Raw genomic sequence first — 20,403 nt, 5'->3', positions numbered from 1 at the left:
ACCAGTTTCATTTAGAAAAGGACATCTTAATATGCTTAGTTTTCCACTTAAGGAAATACCCTCATATGTGTGTGAAAGCACATCTGTGCATGTGTGAGTGTCTGAATGCTTGCGTTCATGCCTTGGGGGGTGTGGGGGGTTGGAGGGGAGTTATGCTGGAGCTTTTCCAGTTGCTGATGCATTACAGGCAGATTGGCCCTCCAAATCGGATTATTTGCTGTGGACTGACACCACACTGAGATGACATCTCCTTTATGGGGTGGGGGGGTGTGGGGGGGGGGGTGCTCTGCTCACACTCTGGTCACTATACTTAGGCAGCAGCTTCGCTATAATTCATTTATGTCCTGGATATGGATGCAACCTTTTGAATAACGCAGGAGTAGTGTGTTTACCATTAGAGGAATGAATGTCACCTACGTGGGTGCTTTCAGTACTTACCGTAACTAATACAAAACAAAAAGAACATTTTCTAATGTTGAACGGCTTTTCCTTTTTTTGAAGAAGAAGAAGAAGAAGAAGAAGAAGAAGAAGAAGGAGGAACATATTGCAGGGGTCCAGCGGAACCCAAAAAAGTCTTAAAAGGGATTCAATTCATGAATCTAAAAAAGTCTTAAATCAATGTTTCAAAAGTCTTACATTTTAACACATAAGTAAGTAGCATCACCTTTCAAAATAAATAACATTTGTTTAAAAAAAAAAAATAAAAACAATATATGACTTACCGTAACATCGCGCAATGACGACAGCGGAACCGAATACAAAACAGCGACTGTGGTTGCAGCTGGACTCTGTGCAGATGTGCGTCATGCTTGTCGCAACTTTCAACAACATGGGGAAATGTATATTTAATGCAAATTGCCCATCCAACGAAGATGGTTTTTCTTAATGGTTTTGGTTTTTGTATTGTTTCATAGATTCCTGGGTGTTTTTGTAGTTGTCTTGTGTATTTTGAGTGATTTTTTTTTTTTTTTTTTGTGTATTTTACTGTCGTTTTGTGTGTTTTTTATGGGGGCCACTTGAAAAAATTACCTTAACCCTGTGTAATTGATGTGGCATTTTTTTTTTCCTCAATTGTGTTTACTGTGGAGTTGGTCTTAAATGTTATTTCAGATGGTATTAGACAGTCTTAACAAGTCTAAAAAAGACGCCTAATGTCTTAAAAAGTATTGAATTAATTTGACTGATGCTGTAGGAACCCTGTATTTTATTACTGTGCGACTGTGACTCAGGTGGTAGAGGGGTCGTCTTCTGATCAAGAGGTTTGGGGGTTTGATGGGGGTCGAAGTGTTCTTGGGCAAGACACTGAACCCTAAGTTGCTCCCGGTGGGTTACCAGCATGGCAGCTCAGTCCCATTGGTGTGTGAATGGGTGAATGAGTTGGTATTGTAAAGCACTTTGGGACTACTTCAGTGTGTAGGCATAGAAACGCTATATAAATCAAGTCCATTTACCATTTATTGATACTCATTGACTGTACAATTAGCTTGTCATCTTCTCCTAAATAGAGGATTGCCTAATCCCCTGTCAAGCTCAAGCAGCTTTAAAATAGATCTAGCATGCAGCAGGTAATTTAGTGTCACTCCTTTGTGTTGCTGCCCCTCCCCTTTCCAAAGCGCCGCTTGTCATAAGGTTAGCGCGATGCGTAATTGATACTAAATTTGTCATGATGTGGATAGCACAGTTCAAGTGGTTTAGTGTACCTAAGAGTCGCATTGTTCCCGTCTCCAGTTTGTCATCGGTGTGATGCCACCAGTCCATGCATAAAATTAAGCGGCCATGCTCGACGACGACATGAGGTGTCTCCTTCCCTGTTTATCCTGCGCGCTTGATGCATAAATTCTGTTTTCAGCTTCGTCCGCGACGCCTGTTCCTAACAGTGACCCAAACACAATCGCCCCAGTTAGTGTTTTATTTTAATCATTGCTGGATAAAGTCGTAAAAGTCACTCTTTTGTGTAGTGATGTGAAGTTAATCTGATTTTAATTTAATTATACCAGTTAGTTGCGGAGGGCACAGGCATTGGGGTGTTTGTTGTAAGAATGTTCTGACATTGGCGCAGGTATGGGGCAGCTAGCATGTTAATTAATGATGAAGATCCTGACAATATGCAGAGGCATGACAGCGTTAAGCCAGTCGGCTGCTGCTTCCTTTGCATATTAATAGATCCTTCATTATTATTTAATATGACAGCTGCTCCAAGGGCTACCATCAGACCTTGTCTCTGTTATTTGCTGTTTTGTGCTCCCCATGTGACAGTGGCATGCTATTCTCTATTTGTCCAAATGTTCTCTTTCCTGTTCTGTGGCTGGTGGGACTCTCCCTACATGCCAGCGTGATGCACTGGTTACTCTGACTTACTGATGCGCCCGTACGGGAAAAGTGTCGAAATTTAAAGGTGACTTTGGAAGAATTTACGAGGTTGAATTGTTTTGTTTGCGTCGTAATAAATGCAGATTAGCGCCGCGTGGACCTGCTGTTATTGACGTTTAGACTTCCAGTAGCTTGTTTTTTGTGATTGTGTGTGTGTGTGTCTGTGTACCTTACTATGTAAGAGATAGTCGAGGATATGAGAATTGATCAAATAAAATGATTATCAGAAGATGTGTTTTGAAAATTGTAATAAAGGGAAAGCAAAGGAAGTACAAAAAGAACGAAAAGATAAAAAATATGGTTTTCTGGCTTTAATTTTGATAAGGAATGTGCGAGTGCCAGTTTCTCACATTTTTGTTAGAGGATGTGAAATTTCTTTTTAAATCCTTTTTTATATAATATTATCCAGGTATTTTTCCGATTTTATTCAGATTATTTAAGGTAAGTCTTGATTCGATTACAAAAATGTTTTGATTATTGAGGATTATTGATTTGATTCTTGATAATTGCTGGTAATTGATCTTCCATTTAACATCAGTAAGCTCCCTCAATATTGTATAGTGTAATTCAAATATCCAAATTAGGATGTTTGCATGACAATTTGAAAAATGTATATAATCGATCTTTGGAAATGTAAGAATTGATTCACAATTGTCAATAATAAAATCACAACAATTTGATTATCGATTAATTACTACCCTTTATACTATTAGAATTGCACTTCATAATTATTTTGTATTGAGTTTTTGTATAATCGTTTTCCAAAATGTAGTGTTGGTTGTCAAAAATTGCACAAGTCTGTGAAACTTATTTTAATTGTTTGTGTATAAAAGCACTTTAATATCAGCTTTCTTTTTTATCTAAATGTATTGATTGCATTTCCACGTAACCCCTAAAGTGACATGCGTGTTTTTTTAATTTAATAAATTTCACTTCTACTTGACCACGTACACAGTTTTATGTGAGTGCCTAAAAGCTTTGCATTAGTGCATAAATACATTGACAGCGTATGTTACACAGAAGTGATGCACCATAATCTGTTACCCATTAGATTCTGTGAATTCTGGTGCAGAAATTTCTCCTCGTCAATATGAACGTCAACATCAGCCGATAACACCTGCATCATTCCCATCAAACCCAATCTCTATTTACGCAAAACTCATAAGCGTTTACATTAACTTGCACAACACATTTTTCCATCAGCACGTAAAGGTTTTCCATTACCACATACACAGTAAAGGCTTTATTGTGTGTAAAGCCTTTATTTAATGGAAAAATAAGATTGTGTCCCTTTAAAGCAGACATAGGCAACTGGGGGCCCTCGTTCTAATTGTTTGCGGCCCCCAAGACAAATTCACCAAAAATTGTAATTCAAAAAATTGGAAGTAATGGGAATCCCAACATAATGCACGAAATAAATCCAAAAACAGAAAAAAAGATTCTAAAAATACACAAAAAAAGACTAATACACACAAAAGGACATCGGATGTACAAAACAACTACCTGAACTCACAAAACAACAACAATTACACAAAATGACAGAAAAAATACCCAAAATGACAAAAATGCAGAAGAAAAAATAAAAGCACGATTGACAATAAAGAAAATGCAAATATAACACACAAGAAATAGTAAAAAATGACTCACAAAATACACAAAAAATAAATAAACAAAATGACTCCAAAAACCTCAGTCGTTCCCTAAATTTGAAACCCACTTAGGTAGTAGAGGATGTAGCAGAACTATCAATGAGAAAGAATAGTAAAAAATACTATTTCCAATTGAAATTTTACGACATTTACCCACCACACACTCAATGAAAGCATCTTAGCTGCTTTTAGATGCATTAATTTTTCCATTTCCATCTCCTAGCTCTCTGTGCAGTTTAGTCCACCTCAGTGGAAAATAATAGCGAGGGCCGAGAGGCTGCAGTGCAGTCGTAAACTTTGGTGTTCTTACAAGTTTGAAAGCACCGGAAAGCTCCACTGCAGCACTTCTTTGAGCAGCACCTGATTTGTGAGGGGAATTTATCACACAAACAGCCCAGAGGTGATTTCAATATTTACTCGGCAGTCTGTTCTGCATACGTCTCATTTGGAAAACAGTTGACTCTTGCCCATTATACACAAATGAAGGCTGACCTTCAGACTGGGCAGAGGCCACATTCATTATGTGGAGAAGTATCACCTTCTTATGAGGCAGTGGCTTTTTTTTCCCCCCTCCCTCCTGCTTGGCCTATGCATATGGAACAGCATCCAGGACGCGTTGCAAACGAGAGGGCCCTCGCTGACATGATGTATACTGTACGTCAATATGGTACTGATGTATTTTAAGATGCAAACAAGGCTCTAAATTATATGCACTTCTATGTCAGTGGCTCAGAGTGACTCTCGCCATCTGCCTATCAGATGGGGTATGGGAGAAGAGGATGTCCAGTGTGTGTGTGTGTGTGTGTGTGTGTGTTTTTTCCTGTATCTATTAGAGCCACATGTTTGATTCCTACCTCTCCTTGTACTTGTGTCTGCCTTCAAACACACGGCTAATAGCTGCTTTGAGTCCCATCACGGAGACTTGACAGCTTAGTGATGATAAACGCAGACGTTGCTTTGTTCTGCGTCGAAACGTATAAGGCAAACCGACATATCAAGCACAAGCCTGTTAAAAGCCAGGTGATTTATTGTATTGTGTGAATGCGGGATTCCCGTTATAGGTACATATCTTTTCTTGCTGTGCATCTTTGTTTTTTTTTGTTGCCAAAAAAAAAAAAAAAAAAAAAAAGAGTGCCACTCGTGTGAGGCTTTTCTCATCCTGGAGAAGCTTTAGTACGATCTGTTCCTGCTGTTTGAGTCCAGCCTCATGAATAAGGATCTCACTCACATTCAATACACCAGCTCCCTGGAACTACCACAATGACAAAACCAGTGCTTTATTATCTCTGCAGTGTGCTCAGCATATGCATGTCCATAATCCCAGACGTACTACATCAATCACATCAGGTTCATTTTGGATGAAGGTGGACAGACATTTGTATTTTAATACAAATCTGTAAATGGCAGTTGAATAGTGAATGGTTATTCAAAGTGTGATGTACTGTAAATAGTCATTTAATCTGCTCAGGAAAGTAGCAACGCTGACTCTGAGGAGAACCTAGGTTTTTGACTTGCCAGACATTTTTGCATTGATGCTTATACCAAATGTACAGTAGTATGATTATTTACCACCATATTGTTTTATCAAAGGTGCAATTAAAAAGGTAAAAGAACACAAAAAGCAAGACCTGATTCCAGCAGTTAGGTATACACATAGTAGTGGAGAATCCTGTGGTATGAAAATCCCATGAAAAAAAATTTATATTCAAACTCAATATACTGATGGTTATCAAATATCTATTCATTATTTGTTTAATATTGAAATACAGTAATATTAAAAAAGTACCTCTTAAAATTTAGTTGGATTGATTTTTTTTTTAATATATAATTACAATCAAGGTAAAATATTTTGAAAATGATTATTTTGTAAAATATTCAGAGTAAACATTTTGTCTGATGGTCAGCAGTTTGTTTACAGCATCATCTCACAGTTCAAATCCACAGCTGCTCACTTAATCAAAGACTCACAATAAAAACCAGGTTATTTTCATAACCCCAGTTCTCTGAGTAATATGAGTGAGATGTATCACTATGGGATATGCATATCTCTTATACCAATCCATTTATTTATTTATTTATTTATTTATTTTGGTGGTGGCTGTGAACAGAGGGAAGGAGTGAGTGGTTTTACCTAAAACGGGTATTTGGGATCAACGTGTCTAAGGTGAGTATTTTCCCACAGCCCAAGGCATGCCAGTGCATCATTACGCCAATACTGATTGGCTGGTGAAATGTATTCATCCGCCGCAGGTAGTCCCTCCTACTATAAGTAGAGGGGGTGGAGAATACGACGCCATTCAAATAAGAAAACCTTGTCTCACTCACTCAGCAAGAAGGGCTGTCTGGTGAGACATCTCACTCATATTACTCAGAGAACTGGGGTTATGCAAATAACCTATAGTTCTCTTCTATAACATTTGTTTTGATGTCTCACTGTGGGATATGGAAGCTCTCGTATTGCAGACAAGTTTATCATGTGTTACACCAGCCCGCAGGGCAAGCACTGTTCCGATCAGGATAGGACAACCGCCCGTACCACTCATGGAGCGGAAATATCCAGCCAGTAAAACAGGACAAAAGTGAGGAGCTCACCGCAGCACAAATATTCTGAACAGACACACCCCTGAACAAGGCCCAGGATGTGGCTAAATCCCGACTCGATTGTGCACGCAAGCCAACAGGCGGCTGCTACCTTGACTCGAATAAGCCAAAGCAATCGCTTCCACCACCCAGTGTGACAGACGTTGCTTAGTAACAGGCTTCCCTTATGAACTCGAGCCCAACACCTTTGGCACAAAGGTTGGGCTTCAGCACCATCCTCACAATGCCCGGGAAGAACTGAGCGCACGATGGGTGCACTGACAGTGCATGGATGTCACTGACAAGTTCATTGACACCAAAGCCAGTAACAACACCGTCTTCAGGGACACAAACTTTAAGTTTGCCCATCCCATTGGTTCAAAAGGAGGACGTCTAAGTCACTCTAGAACCACAACCAAATTCCACGGAGACACCAGCGGTCTGGACACAGGGAGGAGCCTGCATGCTTCATTCATGACGAACGATAAAGCCCACGTGACACACAGCAATAGCTGCCAGATAGACCTTCACCGTGGAGAAGGCCTTCTGTTTGTCAATCAGCTCCTGCAGAAATGACAAAATCACTCTCACTGAACACTGAAAGGGGCGTGTCCCGTCCGGTGACACCAGCCCTCAAACACCCTCCACTTACAGTCGTACAGAGACCTAGTGGAGGAAGCCCGAGTGCTCTGTATGGTGGAAATTACATGCTGTGAGAGTCCCACGGCTGACAGATTGTGCCACTCAAGGGCCAAGCCCACAGCGGTAAGCGCTCTGGGTGAGGATGGAAGACTGAGCCCTCTGCCTGTGACAGCAGGTCCCTTCGCAACGTAAGGAGATGGCTAGTCGGGCAGCGGCGCGTCTGCACACATCCAACATTTCCGATCCGGGGTCAGGAGAAGCTGGTATGCTTCCCGCAGCTCGCTCCACTGAGGAAACAGAGGCGACAGGCTTTGCAGCCCGAGCCGGGGTGACGAAAATGTCGTCCTACTCTTCGTCCTCTGAAATGAGGAGTTCAGAGGTGACGTCATCGTTGTCCCCTCAGTCCAAGTCCAGAATGTACTCCCGGGGAGGAGGAACAAAGGCGAGGTCGGACTGGGAATTCCAGCTGGAACCAAGTCACGCCACAGGCTCCGCACAAGTCTCCATCTCCGTCGTGACGACTTTGCCGTAAGGGGGAAGATAGAGTCTCTGCTCCGACAAGCTGAGTTGGCGTGCCAGCCGCCTGCGGTGGCTTTTCACCGTAAAGACTGTTCAGTAGCGGCAGGAATCGGGGGCTTTCAGGGCCTGCTGGGCGTGTTCTAGCCCGAGGCACCCTGAGCAGACCTGGTGTGTGTCTCGGCCCTAAATTCCACTCTAATTCTAATCAGTAAAGGTCACATACCAGTTGAGCTGTTTTTGTAATTTGGGTTGAGTATCACCCTTAAAAGATCAGCTTCTTTTCATGAACTTTTTTTCAAATTGGTTACTAATGCAATACATTTTCAAATACTTGATCAAAGTCAAAGTGAAAAATGAAATAGTTCCTCTGCTACATCGTTACTAACCTTGCCGCCTTGTTATTCCAAAGTAATTTCAGAAGAATAAGAAGCCCAGTCTCTCTAACTTTTCTTTTCATCCCTGAACTTTCTCGCGTCCCTTTGGTAACACATGCATACAGTACGTGGTGTGTAGTGTACACACAGAATGCTTGCACCATGTACTATTATCATGACTCTATCTATTCCCATCAGGGCACAAATACATCAAAGAACTGAGGAACGCTAGAGTCAGGGAAACATTCATAAAAACCCTATGCTGTGACACACACACAGATCCATTTTATCAACATGATAACCTACTGTGCAAATCTCCTCTGTCAGCAGCTGGAAAGTCAAGTCGTGGCCCCGTTGAGGTCATTTCTCATACTTTATAAGATTATTCATTGTCAAACTATTTGAAGGCCAGTTTAAGATTTTCTTTTTATTCATTTACTCATTTTCTTGCCATAATGTGGCTTCCTAAATGGTCGTTGCAGGTGCAGACTAGTGGCTCATCCCCAGCAGACATGAAGCGGGACTGTAAGCGGTCTTGTCTCCTCTGCCTTCTCTCTCCAGGTCTGACAGCAGCAGCGGCAGCAGCTGCCAACGCAGCCATCGCCGAGGCCATGAAGGTCAAGAAGATCAAGCTGGAGGCGATGAGCGGCTACCACGGCAACGCTAACCACCATGGAGATGGAGAGAACGGAGACCTTAGTGCTAGTGTCGGTGAGGATGCACATGCACTGTTGACTTTAGTTCAAAAGTACTGTTTACGATGTATTTTGGCAACTTTACCTTTGCAGCATGTATTATTATTGTTGATAATAGTAATTTTAATGATACAATATAACAGAATAGAATACACCTTTATTAATCCCCAGAGGGGAAATTCACAATTGCATCAACACAGTATATACAGTATAAGAGCAGAGTAAGAACAAAAATAAAATATAAATACTAACATAGGATAATAGTGCAAAAGATGTAAACATACATAATTAGAAAAATAACACTATCAGAAAGAAAAAAAATGTGCAAATGACAACAAAGGACTTGGGTTGGGGGACGGACTAACAATGGCAAATATAAGCAGATATGCATTTCTGCATTAAAGCATATTTTTTCTATGTGAAAAATAAAAAAAATTACTAGAATAATTACATAAAATGATTTAAAACAGGAATCCATACAAATATATTTTTAACTATTAACAAAAACAATGTGAACGAACAAAAAGACACAATTAGAACAATAATGATTATCACTAAAACCACTTGAATCCCTCATGGATACAGAAATGGCTTCTATAAATATAGAAAGTTAAGAAATCTTTTAACAAAAAAAACTAATAAAAATACAGAGATTAAGGTAGAAAGAGTATAGGATCATGTAAATAAACCTCAAACTACATTAAAGCCAGATTATAAACTATTTTTAAGAGTGATTTAAAAAATAAAGCAGATTCAGCGAGTCTAACTTCCTCAGGGAGGTGATTTCAAAGTGTGGCAGCCCTAACTGAGAAAAAGGCACAAACAACTTTAGGGGTGAGTGCATTAAGAGCTTTAAAAGTAAGTACAGTAATAAAGTAATTGGAGCTTAGCTTTTAACACCCTGGACATTACAGGGGGAAAGTTTTTTTTCTTAATCAGTCCAAAAAAAGTGCTCAATTGGTGAACGTTTCAAGTTCTCAACTTCAGTCTATTATGGAGAAGACATAAAACTTGCATTATCAATGAATTCAACCTTAAGCTATTCAGACTAAAACTGAACTAGAATACGTTTTTTTTTTGTTTTTTTTTAAAAAAAAATTTTAACCAAAGTGTCATATGTTTACATATTTGCAATGTTGTTGGCTTTCACACTGCGTTGATTTAATTTGCTTCATATACTCTGGACTTATTAACCGTTACAATTTCAAGAGGGAGGGGAAAAAAACCAACATCACAGAGAAAGTGGAACAGTTTCTCAAAGCCTTTAACACCGCCTAATTGAATTTCTCTGAGTGTTAGTTTTTCACCATGTGTCATTTCAAATAATTGTTTGCACTAAAAGGCAGGCGGATTTTTATTTTATTTTTTTTTAATAATATCACACACAACCACTTAGAGCATTAGGGAGAATAATAACATATGTTAGTAGCGATACATGAGCCCATTCCAAATGATAAACCAAATGTAATCCCTGTAGCTTTGGTTGCTTAAATTGAGGTTTTGATTCACTTACTGTAATAAATGGCTCAACTTCTGAATCCATTTCTGCTGTAATGCTTGACACCACAGAGCTTATGGGTTGAGGAATGAAAACAGGATGTGTTTCTAAGCAGATTTAACAATGCAAAATGCATAAAGTGTGAGGTCATCACTCTGAGAGAGAATGGAGTGTGTAAAAAAAAAAAAAAAAAAGAAAGAAAAAAGAGAGAGAGAGAGAGAGAATATGAGCCTGCGAGGTCACAGAAATAAAGATAAATGTGAGTACCAACAGCAAGGCTGTGGCAATGGAGCTAATAAGAAACTGTTTTATCTTTTTACAATTTAAATTGTAACCTTGAGCCCACAGGCAGCCACACAGGGCTCGGTAGAATCATAATTCTGTTGGTTGGTTGTTTGGGGGGGGGGGACGGGCGCTTTAGGTGTGGGTGACTGGGCCATAGCATTAGCTATCTGAGTGAAATATATGGCAGTGACGCCTCTCAGCCCCATCCACAATCAATTGGATTCTTTTCCTTTAATATTTACTCGCAGCGATGAGATGCTCGTCTGCATGGTGATGAACAGTCTGCCACTGGCGTTTGAAGGTGACCTGTCAGTGAGTATGGACAAATCTCTCGCTCACAGAAATGTAGAAAATAAATCATTAGGGGCAGGCAGTCAGACGGGGGCATCTCTCTCTCCCTCACTCTCCTCGGATTTAAATCAGCCCAGATTTATGATTTGAATTAATGCTTCGTTTGGTCAAAGGAATGGTCCCAGAGACAAATGATGTTTGGTACTGAAACCATCCTAATATTGATTACTGGGTGTCGCAGCAATCTCTTGTTTATATCAAGCACTCTCCTGTGACAGGGTGGCCAGCAGGAGTCATCCTGATAATACGCTGGAGATATATGGCTGTGCTGTGAAGCCAGGAAATGCAGCCTCTAGTCCTCTGCTTTTATCCTCTCACTTCTACATTTTAAGCAAACTTAAGTAAAGCAACTAACCGTGATCGTTTCTTTATTAGATAAAATCATAGTGTATGGAATGGAACATCATTTACTCTAAAAAAAGAATGGAAAAAGATCAATTTAGCCGCTTGAAACTTTGTTTTCATCTCCACCGTAAACACTTTGTTGACATTTTCGCACATTGCATTATGGGATGTGGAGTCGCACAAATAGTTACATAGAAGTGTTGTTACTTTAATCTGATATCACAAGAAATACTAGGGGTGTCCCTATACGATAGCGATATCGGCCTGATATTAGCCTGAAAATGAATATCGGATTCAAATTTTCGGATTTTCCGAATTTTTTTTTTTTTCTTCAATTTTTTTCAATTTTTTTATTTATTTCATTCAATTGTAGAATACTGTAGATATTATGTTGAAGGTTAAATATGATGTGACCAATTGGTTGATAATAAATGGGTCAGTTTTTCCTCATACCTACTGTTGCTGACTATTGTTCTCTGTTTGAGTAACATCACTTGATCAAGTCTTTTCTAACATTTCACACTACAAAATAAGTAATTTATTTTTTTTTATTAAAGAAAAAAAAAAAAGGATGTATGATTCATGCTGATATTGGATCAATATCGGTATCGGCCAATACGCAAGGCGGCAATATCGGTATCATATCGGAAATGAAAAAGTTGTATCGGGGCATCCCTAGGAAATACCGGGAACAAACTACAAAAATGGTGTCAAGTGGAAAAACAATGATTTTTTTATTGATTTATTTATCTCTGCAAACACAATATACAAACCAGTCAGGCAAATATTACATCTTGTAATCTTTAACATGAACAGACTTCTTCAAGAATGCAAACATATACAACATAAAAAGCATGGAAATATAAATAAAACACATCTTTCTATTAAAGCAAGGAATCTGTCTGTGTGTGTGTGTCTGTCTGTCTGTGGCTCAAATATATCTGTGGTTCAGGGACAGACAGAGCTGATAGTTGATGGTTCAAAGCTGTGCGACGTCGGATTTGTTTGGACTGCAATAGTACCGTTGATGAATTATTTCATAAAAATGTCCACCGGAGTGAGACCCGTGTGCGCCAGAGCCATTCGCTGGATAGCCCACCCCCACTTCCTGGTTTTGAGCAAAGCAGCAATCCGCATTAGGAATTAAGTGTTTACACGGTCAGTTTAAGGAGGATTCAACTTTTATTCTGAATCAAAGAGGAGTTAAAGCTCCCATGTAAACGTGAGTGTCCCAAAGTGTCTCTCCAGGCATAACTTCATGCTGGTGCGTTGCTTTTTCCCAATTTAAATATTTAAATATATGAAAATACAATAGTTATCACTCTACATATTTCACAACAAACCCAAATATCCCCAACGTCCCACCCTCAGACACAACCTCATTTTGCCATCCATGAAAAAGCTGCTTAACCTCCTACTTTTTTATAGGAATACATACTTACCTATGGGCACTGCACTAGTCCCAATAACACTAAGAAACACACACACAGACACACACACTCTTAATGGCTGTTAATTTTCATTACCAGTAATTGTGTCATTTTGGAATAAAGAATAGAGTTCTTTGGCCAGTTTAGATTCCATACATTTTAAATTTGTTTAAGAAGCAGATGAAGAGAGGTGGTGTATTGAGAAATTTGGCTTTATGATGGTAAGAATGAAGTAAAAACACTTGTATGTATCTGTTTACGGGACTCCATATCCCACAATGCATTGCACAAACATTTCAACAAATGTAATTGTCCTGGTGGAGATGGAATGACATGTTCAAGTGGCAATTTCGACCTTTTTTTTCTTTCTTTTTGGAGTAAATTGTGTTTGATTCATTGATCTATGTGACACACTATGGTTTTATCTAAATGATGAGTTATTGGAGCATCAGCTTTAAGTAAAACCACAGTTAGTGATGTAGTTTGGTGCTTTAATGGTCAATTTGAAAGCATTTTGTAGTGGAAACACTCCAACTGTCAAACCAAACTAGCCAACGGCACTCCGAGTGTGTAAAGCAGTGATGCAGCAGGGGATTGTGTTTGGCTGTGGCTTTGTTGGGAATGGACCGACTGCTATGCACAGCGTTAACTGGGGAATGCTGTTTTTAACCACAACTCAGGCCACAGCTGCTCCAAGGAAAGCAGCGGCCATCTTTTTTTTTTTTTTTTGTTTTTTTTTTTTTTTATCAAGCAGCTTAAACTAAGACTCAGACAAATTGATTTGTTTACGTCCACAAATGACGTTACCAACATACCAAGCAACGATAGGAACTGATATGATAATGAGCGCACTGCTGATAATACCACGGACGACACAGATCCGTTTAATGAGAGAGAGCTGCTGCGTGAAGCCATTGGGAAAGAAAATCCTCCTCAGGCTAAAAACACATGCAGGTGCCTCATCTCAGTGTTTGCGTGAAGCAGATCTTGTATTGTGAGACACTTAAAGCGAAGCGGAGCAGAGACAGCCGGTGAAGGACACTTTGTGCTGTTTGTGGAGTTGGATCGCCCGCTGCTGCCTTTGTGTTGATGTAAATGGAAACAGGCTAATGTTTCTACCTCACATTAAATATTCATTCCAATTAGAGCTTCCAGTTTGCATCTGTGTTATTAATTATTGGGAAAGAAACAGCATGTTTAGGTCCTTATTAAAAGCCTTTTTTCTTTTTGTTGGAATTGGAGAAAAGAGAAAAAAAAATGTTTGTGCGATTAGCTGAAAAAAATGGACAGCAGCATTTACTCCCAAACGTAAAGTGAGATTAGAAGTGTGTGTGTGTGTGTGTGTGTGTGTGTGTGTAAGGGGAGGGGCGAGGGGGGGGCTTTCTTTGATTTTCCCCTCACACTCTCTAAGCACAATGTGGATTGTTTCTGCGCCTTTCAGGAAATGCCACAATTACAGATCACAGACCAAGCAAAACACATGTGGCGCTCGGCCTTGAGGGGGATAAACAGCCCGCCATTCCCTCCCAGTGCTTTGACCCCAACCACAACCTTCATTACTGGGAGGAAAAATATTGTCAGCTGCCCACTAACAAACACCTGCCAATTTCAGGAGGAGGAATTGTGTTTTCCTTTGAGCAACAGAGGGAAAAGTAAAGTGTTTCTTAAAACTATAGAAAGCGACATGATGAGAAAACAAAGCACTGGGTTCAGCCTTCCAACCCGTTGCCCACCTTTGGCCACTGGGTGCTGCCCTGCCACTCCTCTGATTCCTCAGCACACATCTCTAATGGAGCTGAAATCCTGTTTGTAATTAGATATGGGAATTCTACATGTCATCAGCCAGATGATGCCACGACAAGGCGACCAGACAACTTGCTGAGAGGCGGGATCTTGTTTAACGTAGAGACCCATGCCTAACTTTAGACATAACAGGCTTTATTTTCTGTGATCCACCTCTTTATCCCACTTCCTGTGCCCACATGCTAGGCTACAGTGGGATGGGGTGCTGACAGGTACCTGGAGTGCTGCCTGTTTCAGAGTTGACAGCAAATATACTGGATGAGACAATGGGGTAGCATCATTCTCTGTTCATTGGGTCATCAGGGTAATTTCTGCAACCATCACACTCACGCTTGAATGTTATGTGCATGTGTGTGAGAGGAAGAGAGAGAGAGAGAGAGAAAGAAGGGGCCTTGGCCCCTGAGAGCGCTCTGTGAGGAGACCACAGCTGTACACTCCCAGCAGCTAATTGGTCCTTATCTAGCTGTCCCATTCATCTTCATTTTTTACCAATTACTGAGCATTATCTGTGTTCTCAGTTGGGTATGGGACTTAATCCTTTTTGGTTAAGCTGGTACTACAGCTTGCAAATTTCAAATGGAGGAGGAAAGGTGGGGCGGGGGGGGGTAGCGGGGAGCGGTGCTTGTGGAGGTGATGGGAGGGTTGCGATGAAACGTAGGGTGTGATGCGAAAGTCCTTGCAAAAACAAACTCTGAAACTTCCCATCATCTCTCTCTGGAGGGAAGCAATCAATAAGGAATGACATCACATGAAGGAGAGTGGAAGAAATGGACGGGATCAATTATCGGCGTTATAATTCAAGTCCTTGTTTGCAGACGTTGCAGCCTCATTGATTAGGCATTTCTTGTTGCACTCACTATTATTGACCTGTTAAAACCATATTTTCTCATCATCAGTGGTTTCACATTTGCACACACACACACACACACACACACATTTGCACACACACACACACACATAAACACTTTAAGGTGCTGGAGTGGTGTAATTAATTATTCAACATGTATTCATTTTAAAGCACAGCAAGTCAAAATCAACAATACAAGTACAGTACATTGCTTATCCAGAAGGTACATCAAGACGCTGCAATCTGGGGCAGTTAGCCTTAATTTTCTGAGATCAATGCATAACTAGGCTCCTCTCTATATGGGGTCCTTGCTTGGCCATGTTGCAGAGCTGAGTGGAGACCGTGCACTAATTACGGGAGTGTTTGCTGCTCTGTTGGATAGCATTTGTACTATTCCCGACCATATGAGTGTGTGTTTGCTTTTTTAATGCACTAATTTAGAAAAAAATGACAGATTTATAACCTATTTGTAAAGAGTGTTTAAAATTAAGTGTGTTTGCCCACATTATGTACGCCGTAACACAGACACAAACCTTCAGATATAATACACAAATGAACACACACATTTACCCCTGATAAGCCCTTATTTTAATCAGATACAAATCTTTATGAAATCCAAATATTGTTTTTGGTTTTTACTCGTGCAGTCACTGATGTTACAGCAGCTGGAAGATACGCCGGCATACACCTTAAAAAAACACACATTATCAAACAAAAAATCAGCCTTTCTACTCTAGAAGCTCTAACAGGGGCACATTAACACTGTCGCTAAAATTAGTAACACTATCACTATCGCCAGGTGATTTTTACCTGATATAATATACCCAATACAAAATAATTGTCATAAAAATGTATCAAAATATGACCATATATGACAAATTAGATTTGTGTGGAAAAAAACTACCATGAGTTAAAAAAAAAAAAAAAAAAAAATAGGAATGCATGAACAAAAAATTCTTAGAAAAATAAATATTGAAACTGGAAACTTGGTCTTTGTTCCACCCATTTGAGGGGTATTTGAGGGTTCCCTGGTGAAGACGTATACACCTAGACAAATAAACCACTGCAAGACAGGAAAAAAATTGCAATTTTTGATTGGATAAAATTTTTTTATCACCTTATGAATTGTTTGGAAATCACCACATTGATATTTATTTACAACTACTGGACTAAAACAAAGATAGCCTGAACATTTTAGGTCCCCTTATACTTACTTTATTTCTTAGATGCAGTCACCACATACAGTACAGGGTAGTAGCAGTAATGGGACACTATCACTATTGAAAGGTGAAAAACACCCCAACATTTATCTGTAGAAAATAGTGGGCTTTGGAGTAGGGGGACATCCACACCTTCTAAAACATCTACAATAGGCATAGGCAACTCGTGACCTGGGGTCCACATGTGGCCCTCAGTCAAATGTTTGTGGCCCCCAAACAAATCCCAAAAATGGTAATTCAAGAAGTTGGAAGGAATATAAAACCTAAGAAAATACACAAAATAACTCCCAAAACGCACAAATTGGCAGCAAACTGCACAAAGCACATAATAAGTTCCCAAAATACACAAAATGACTCGTAAAACCTAAAATGACAACAAAGACAGACGCAAAACAACAAATTGCTACAGAATAGCTCCAAAGAAAATATAAACTGTTAACAAAAATCAAGAAAGTGACCTCCCAAAAAACACACAAATTGACCATAGACATCAAGAAAATGACAGATAAAATACACAAAATGAAAACAAGAACACAAAAACACACATAATGACCCCTAAAACGCACAAAATGACTAAAAACTGAGAAAACATCAAAACCACAGACAAAGACACAAAAAAAGACGAAACACTTTTCCCGGTCGTTCTGATTGGTCATTATTCTAAATGCTGACTTAAACGTTGATCGTGTGGCCCTCTGTTCAGATACAATCACATGTTTGTGGCCCCCACTGTGATGGAGTCGCCCATCCCTGATCTAGAACATAAGACACTCTGACAAACACAGCTTCATGAAAATAATGTAAATACGTTTTGTCGAGTGAAAATCACCTGCTCATAGTGTTCTAGGGTTCATGTAGATATTGCTTATTTTTCCTGCCAATAGTCTGTGTTCCACTTCTGTTCGCTGAGAAAAGCTTTCTATCCATACTGTCAAACGTCTTTAACATGTGGTAGCATGCGTTAAGTACAGTTCAGTTTTCATCAAAGTGTACTTCTGTTGGATCATATATACAGTAAATGCTTCTTTTTTTTTTTCTTCTCACTATCCTCTGTAAGGTTTGAAAGCCTCTTTTTTCTTCCATGCAATGCTTTATTCATTGATGCATATATATATATCTATATACTTACAAAACTATGTGCAATCATGTTGGCAGACCCAGACAATCATGCACATAAAAGCAGAACGCAGTAACGCACATTAAAGACCCTGCTCCTGCTCTTTGATAGGGATCTGATTGGTCACACTCTCTGCGCCAGCTGTCATCCCAGCTCCACTGCTGCGATTTAATTAGTCTGTTTATGTCCTTTCTAATAATAAAGCTCTCTGGGTGGAAGGACACATCCACCCTAGCTCACTGCGTGCTCCAACCTGCTAACTGCTGAAAAGTGCTGGTGGCTTCAGCGCAGCTGAATGTGGGCCATGATGGAGGATGGTGGCAACTTCCTGCTCCTCTAGACGGAACATTGGCCCTCGGGCTCAGATCTAGTATCACCCCCTCCTACTCAATCCTAACCTTAACCATTAGGGGATAAAGCACATACTGACCTGATATGAGTGTCTAGGGGCAACTTCATCCATCTTCCTGCCGAGATCTCTAGTGGGAGCCTTTGTCAGCCAATGCTCTTTAGAGAGACTAGATTGTAGCCATAGGCTGAAAAGTATTCATTTTACGAACATTTTGTTCCTCTTTTACTCAGACATTATTATTGTCTCGTCTGATTTATGCAATTACTTCTCGCTTTGTTTGAGTTCCTTTATGCTGATGTAAAGCCTGGACTGGATGGAATGTTTAGGTTGCCAGTGTTTGGCAAACAGGGAGTAGCTGTGGCAACAGGCAGGACAGACAGACACACAGACAGCTTTCTAGTCTGAATGAGGAGCTTGATGGGTCGCTGCCTCTTTCTCTCTTGGGCTTTGGCCCTCACCATCTCTCTATTAGTCTGCCAGGCTCCTGGGAGCCAGGTGACAGATAAGTGAGGAACGGCACACACATTTTAATAGACATTTCAAAAGATAAACCTGATAATCATTTCTCTTTTTAATGAAGCCTAATGTCCTCGTTCTAATTCCGGTTGCGTCGGATGTTAAGCATCAGCGTAACACTTGAATATGCATGATTGGGAAATGGTAAAGGCACAAGGATGTAGCTACAAAATGCACACATGCAGACAACTGCAGAAGTAAATTGCAATAACAGGAGAATTGATTAAACATTATTTCGGTAATGATCCATATCGAGCTCTATCATTTTTGAGTGGCAGCAGGTTGGGAGGAGAAAAAAATAAAAATAGAAGCACATCAGGAAGATAATTATTTGATCGTCTCCCGTGGTTTAGCCACAATAGCTGGAGCAGAGCTAATATTAAAAAAAACAAAAAAAAAAAAACAACTGACCAGTTGGGTTGTCACCTCTCATCAACATTAGGCCTTATTTTTCATTAATTGGATAGATTAATTTGGAGCGCTTTGATGCAGGGGTGATGCATGTGTTAGGCTGTCCCCTGCTCACTATTCTCTGTCAGGTTGAATTTAGCCACAGAAGAGGCTGACCTTTCAGACTGAAGAGATCAACACAATTTGAAAAGACAATGTCACTTGGTGTAAATGTGATATGTGTAATAAATGGCATTCAACCTTTCAGTGATGATGAGCGTTCGCAGGTCGGGGTAATGCGTAATACACGTGGTGTGTAATTGCGTCGAAAAGGAGCTGTTTTTCCCAAGTACAAAGCAAAGACGGTGCAGCTTACGAGTCTGTGCATCATGTGCTCTCATTTCACCATGATTATGTCTAAGAGGAAACATTAGCATAGAGTAATGATATTACTGTGTACACAATAACAGTAATGACAGCACGCCGATGACAATCTCTTTTGCTGTGATTACACAGTAAAAATGTTCCATTGCCTGACTGTGCTGCAATCAACGTTCACATCGAACCAAAGAGCATCTGTGTGATGGAAACATTTAGATGAGATTTTCAAAGGCACTTTTCTAGTTATCTGAATAAAATGGAGGGTTTTTTTTTTTTTTTCTTCTTATTGCGGACCTTCATCCAAATAGAGCTATCAGCCATAGTGTGCCCAGACATCTTCAACATCTCCTCGCATCTCCTTTGGGGCCGAGATAAACGGGAGAGAGTTGGAAGATTGCGTAGGAATTTCACAAACAGCATGACCTTCACTTGCTAAAACAAACAAAAGAAGGTATTTCATCATATGTTTGACTCATTATGACAAATCACTATCACAAATACAGTGAAATTAATGCATTTTCAGCTGCAAACATCCTTGAATGTTCTAATTTAGCTTTTATGGGTTACAATGAGAAACAACCACCACCAAGCACCAAATATCTTCTTTGTCAGCTATTGGCAGTTATCTGGATCATTGATCCTGATTATGGTGCCATGGTAGTTCACAATTTAAAGGCTTGTGAGAAATGTCTATTCCCATTAATAACCATACATCAGGTCTAAATTGCAGAACCAACCTGACATTTTGTCAATTATGACAGATAGGGATTGTTTTTGATCTTTGAAACTGATCCAGAATCAGTATATTGACCCGGAACCCCTCCAATATTTTATGGAATCTCCCACGGCATTAGGTCTATCTTCGTTTAAAAATTGTATCAAAATCCATTAAATACTTATGAAATAATCCTGCAAACAAACAGCGATGAAAATATAACTACTATTGCCTTTTAACTCATTTACTCTGATGATGTGTTTGTAATGGAGGAAGTAGGTGGGCAGAAGCTAGTGATGCTAATTTTGTAATTAAAACGGATGA

The 20,403-nt window shown here is 39.8% G+C and overlaps 1 protein-coding gene across 6 annotated transcripts in view; it reads left to right on the top strand.

The window, feature by feature from the left end:
- Nucleotides 1-20,403, top strand: part of dachd (dachshund d) — a 130,202-nt gene that overhangs the window by 67,177 nt on the left and 42,622 nt on the right. For 5 of the 6 annotated variants that reach the window (XM_028435410.1, XM_028435408.1, XM_028435407.1 and 2 more), the window contains exon 3: nt 8,696-8,845. The exons of the other annotated variant lie outside the window; for it this stretch is intronic. In XM_028435410.1, coding sequence (XP_028291211.1) covers nt 8,696-8,845 — 150 coding nt within the window. The remainder of the gene's footprint in view (nt 1-8,695; nt 8,846-20,403) is intronic. 6 annotated transcript variants of the gene reach the window in all.

This window comes from Gouania willdenowi, chromosome 21 (genome assembly GCF_900634775.1).
Source record: "Gouania willdenowi chromosome 21, fGouWil2.1, whole genome shotgun sequence".
Lineage (NCBI taxonomy): Eukaryota > Metazoa > Chordata > Actinopteri > Blenniiformes > Gobiesocidae > Gouania > Gouania willdenowi.
Note: the sequence above shows the minus strand (reverse complement) of the source record. Positions and strands in the feature narration are given on the sequence as shown.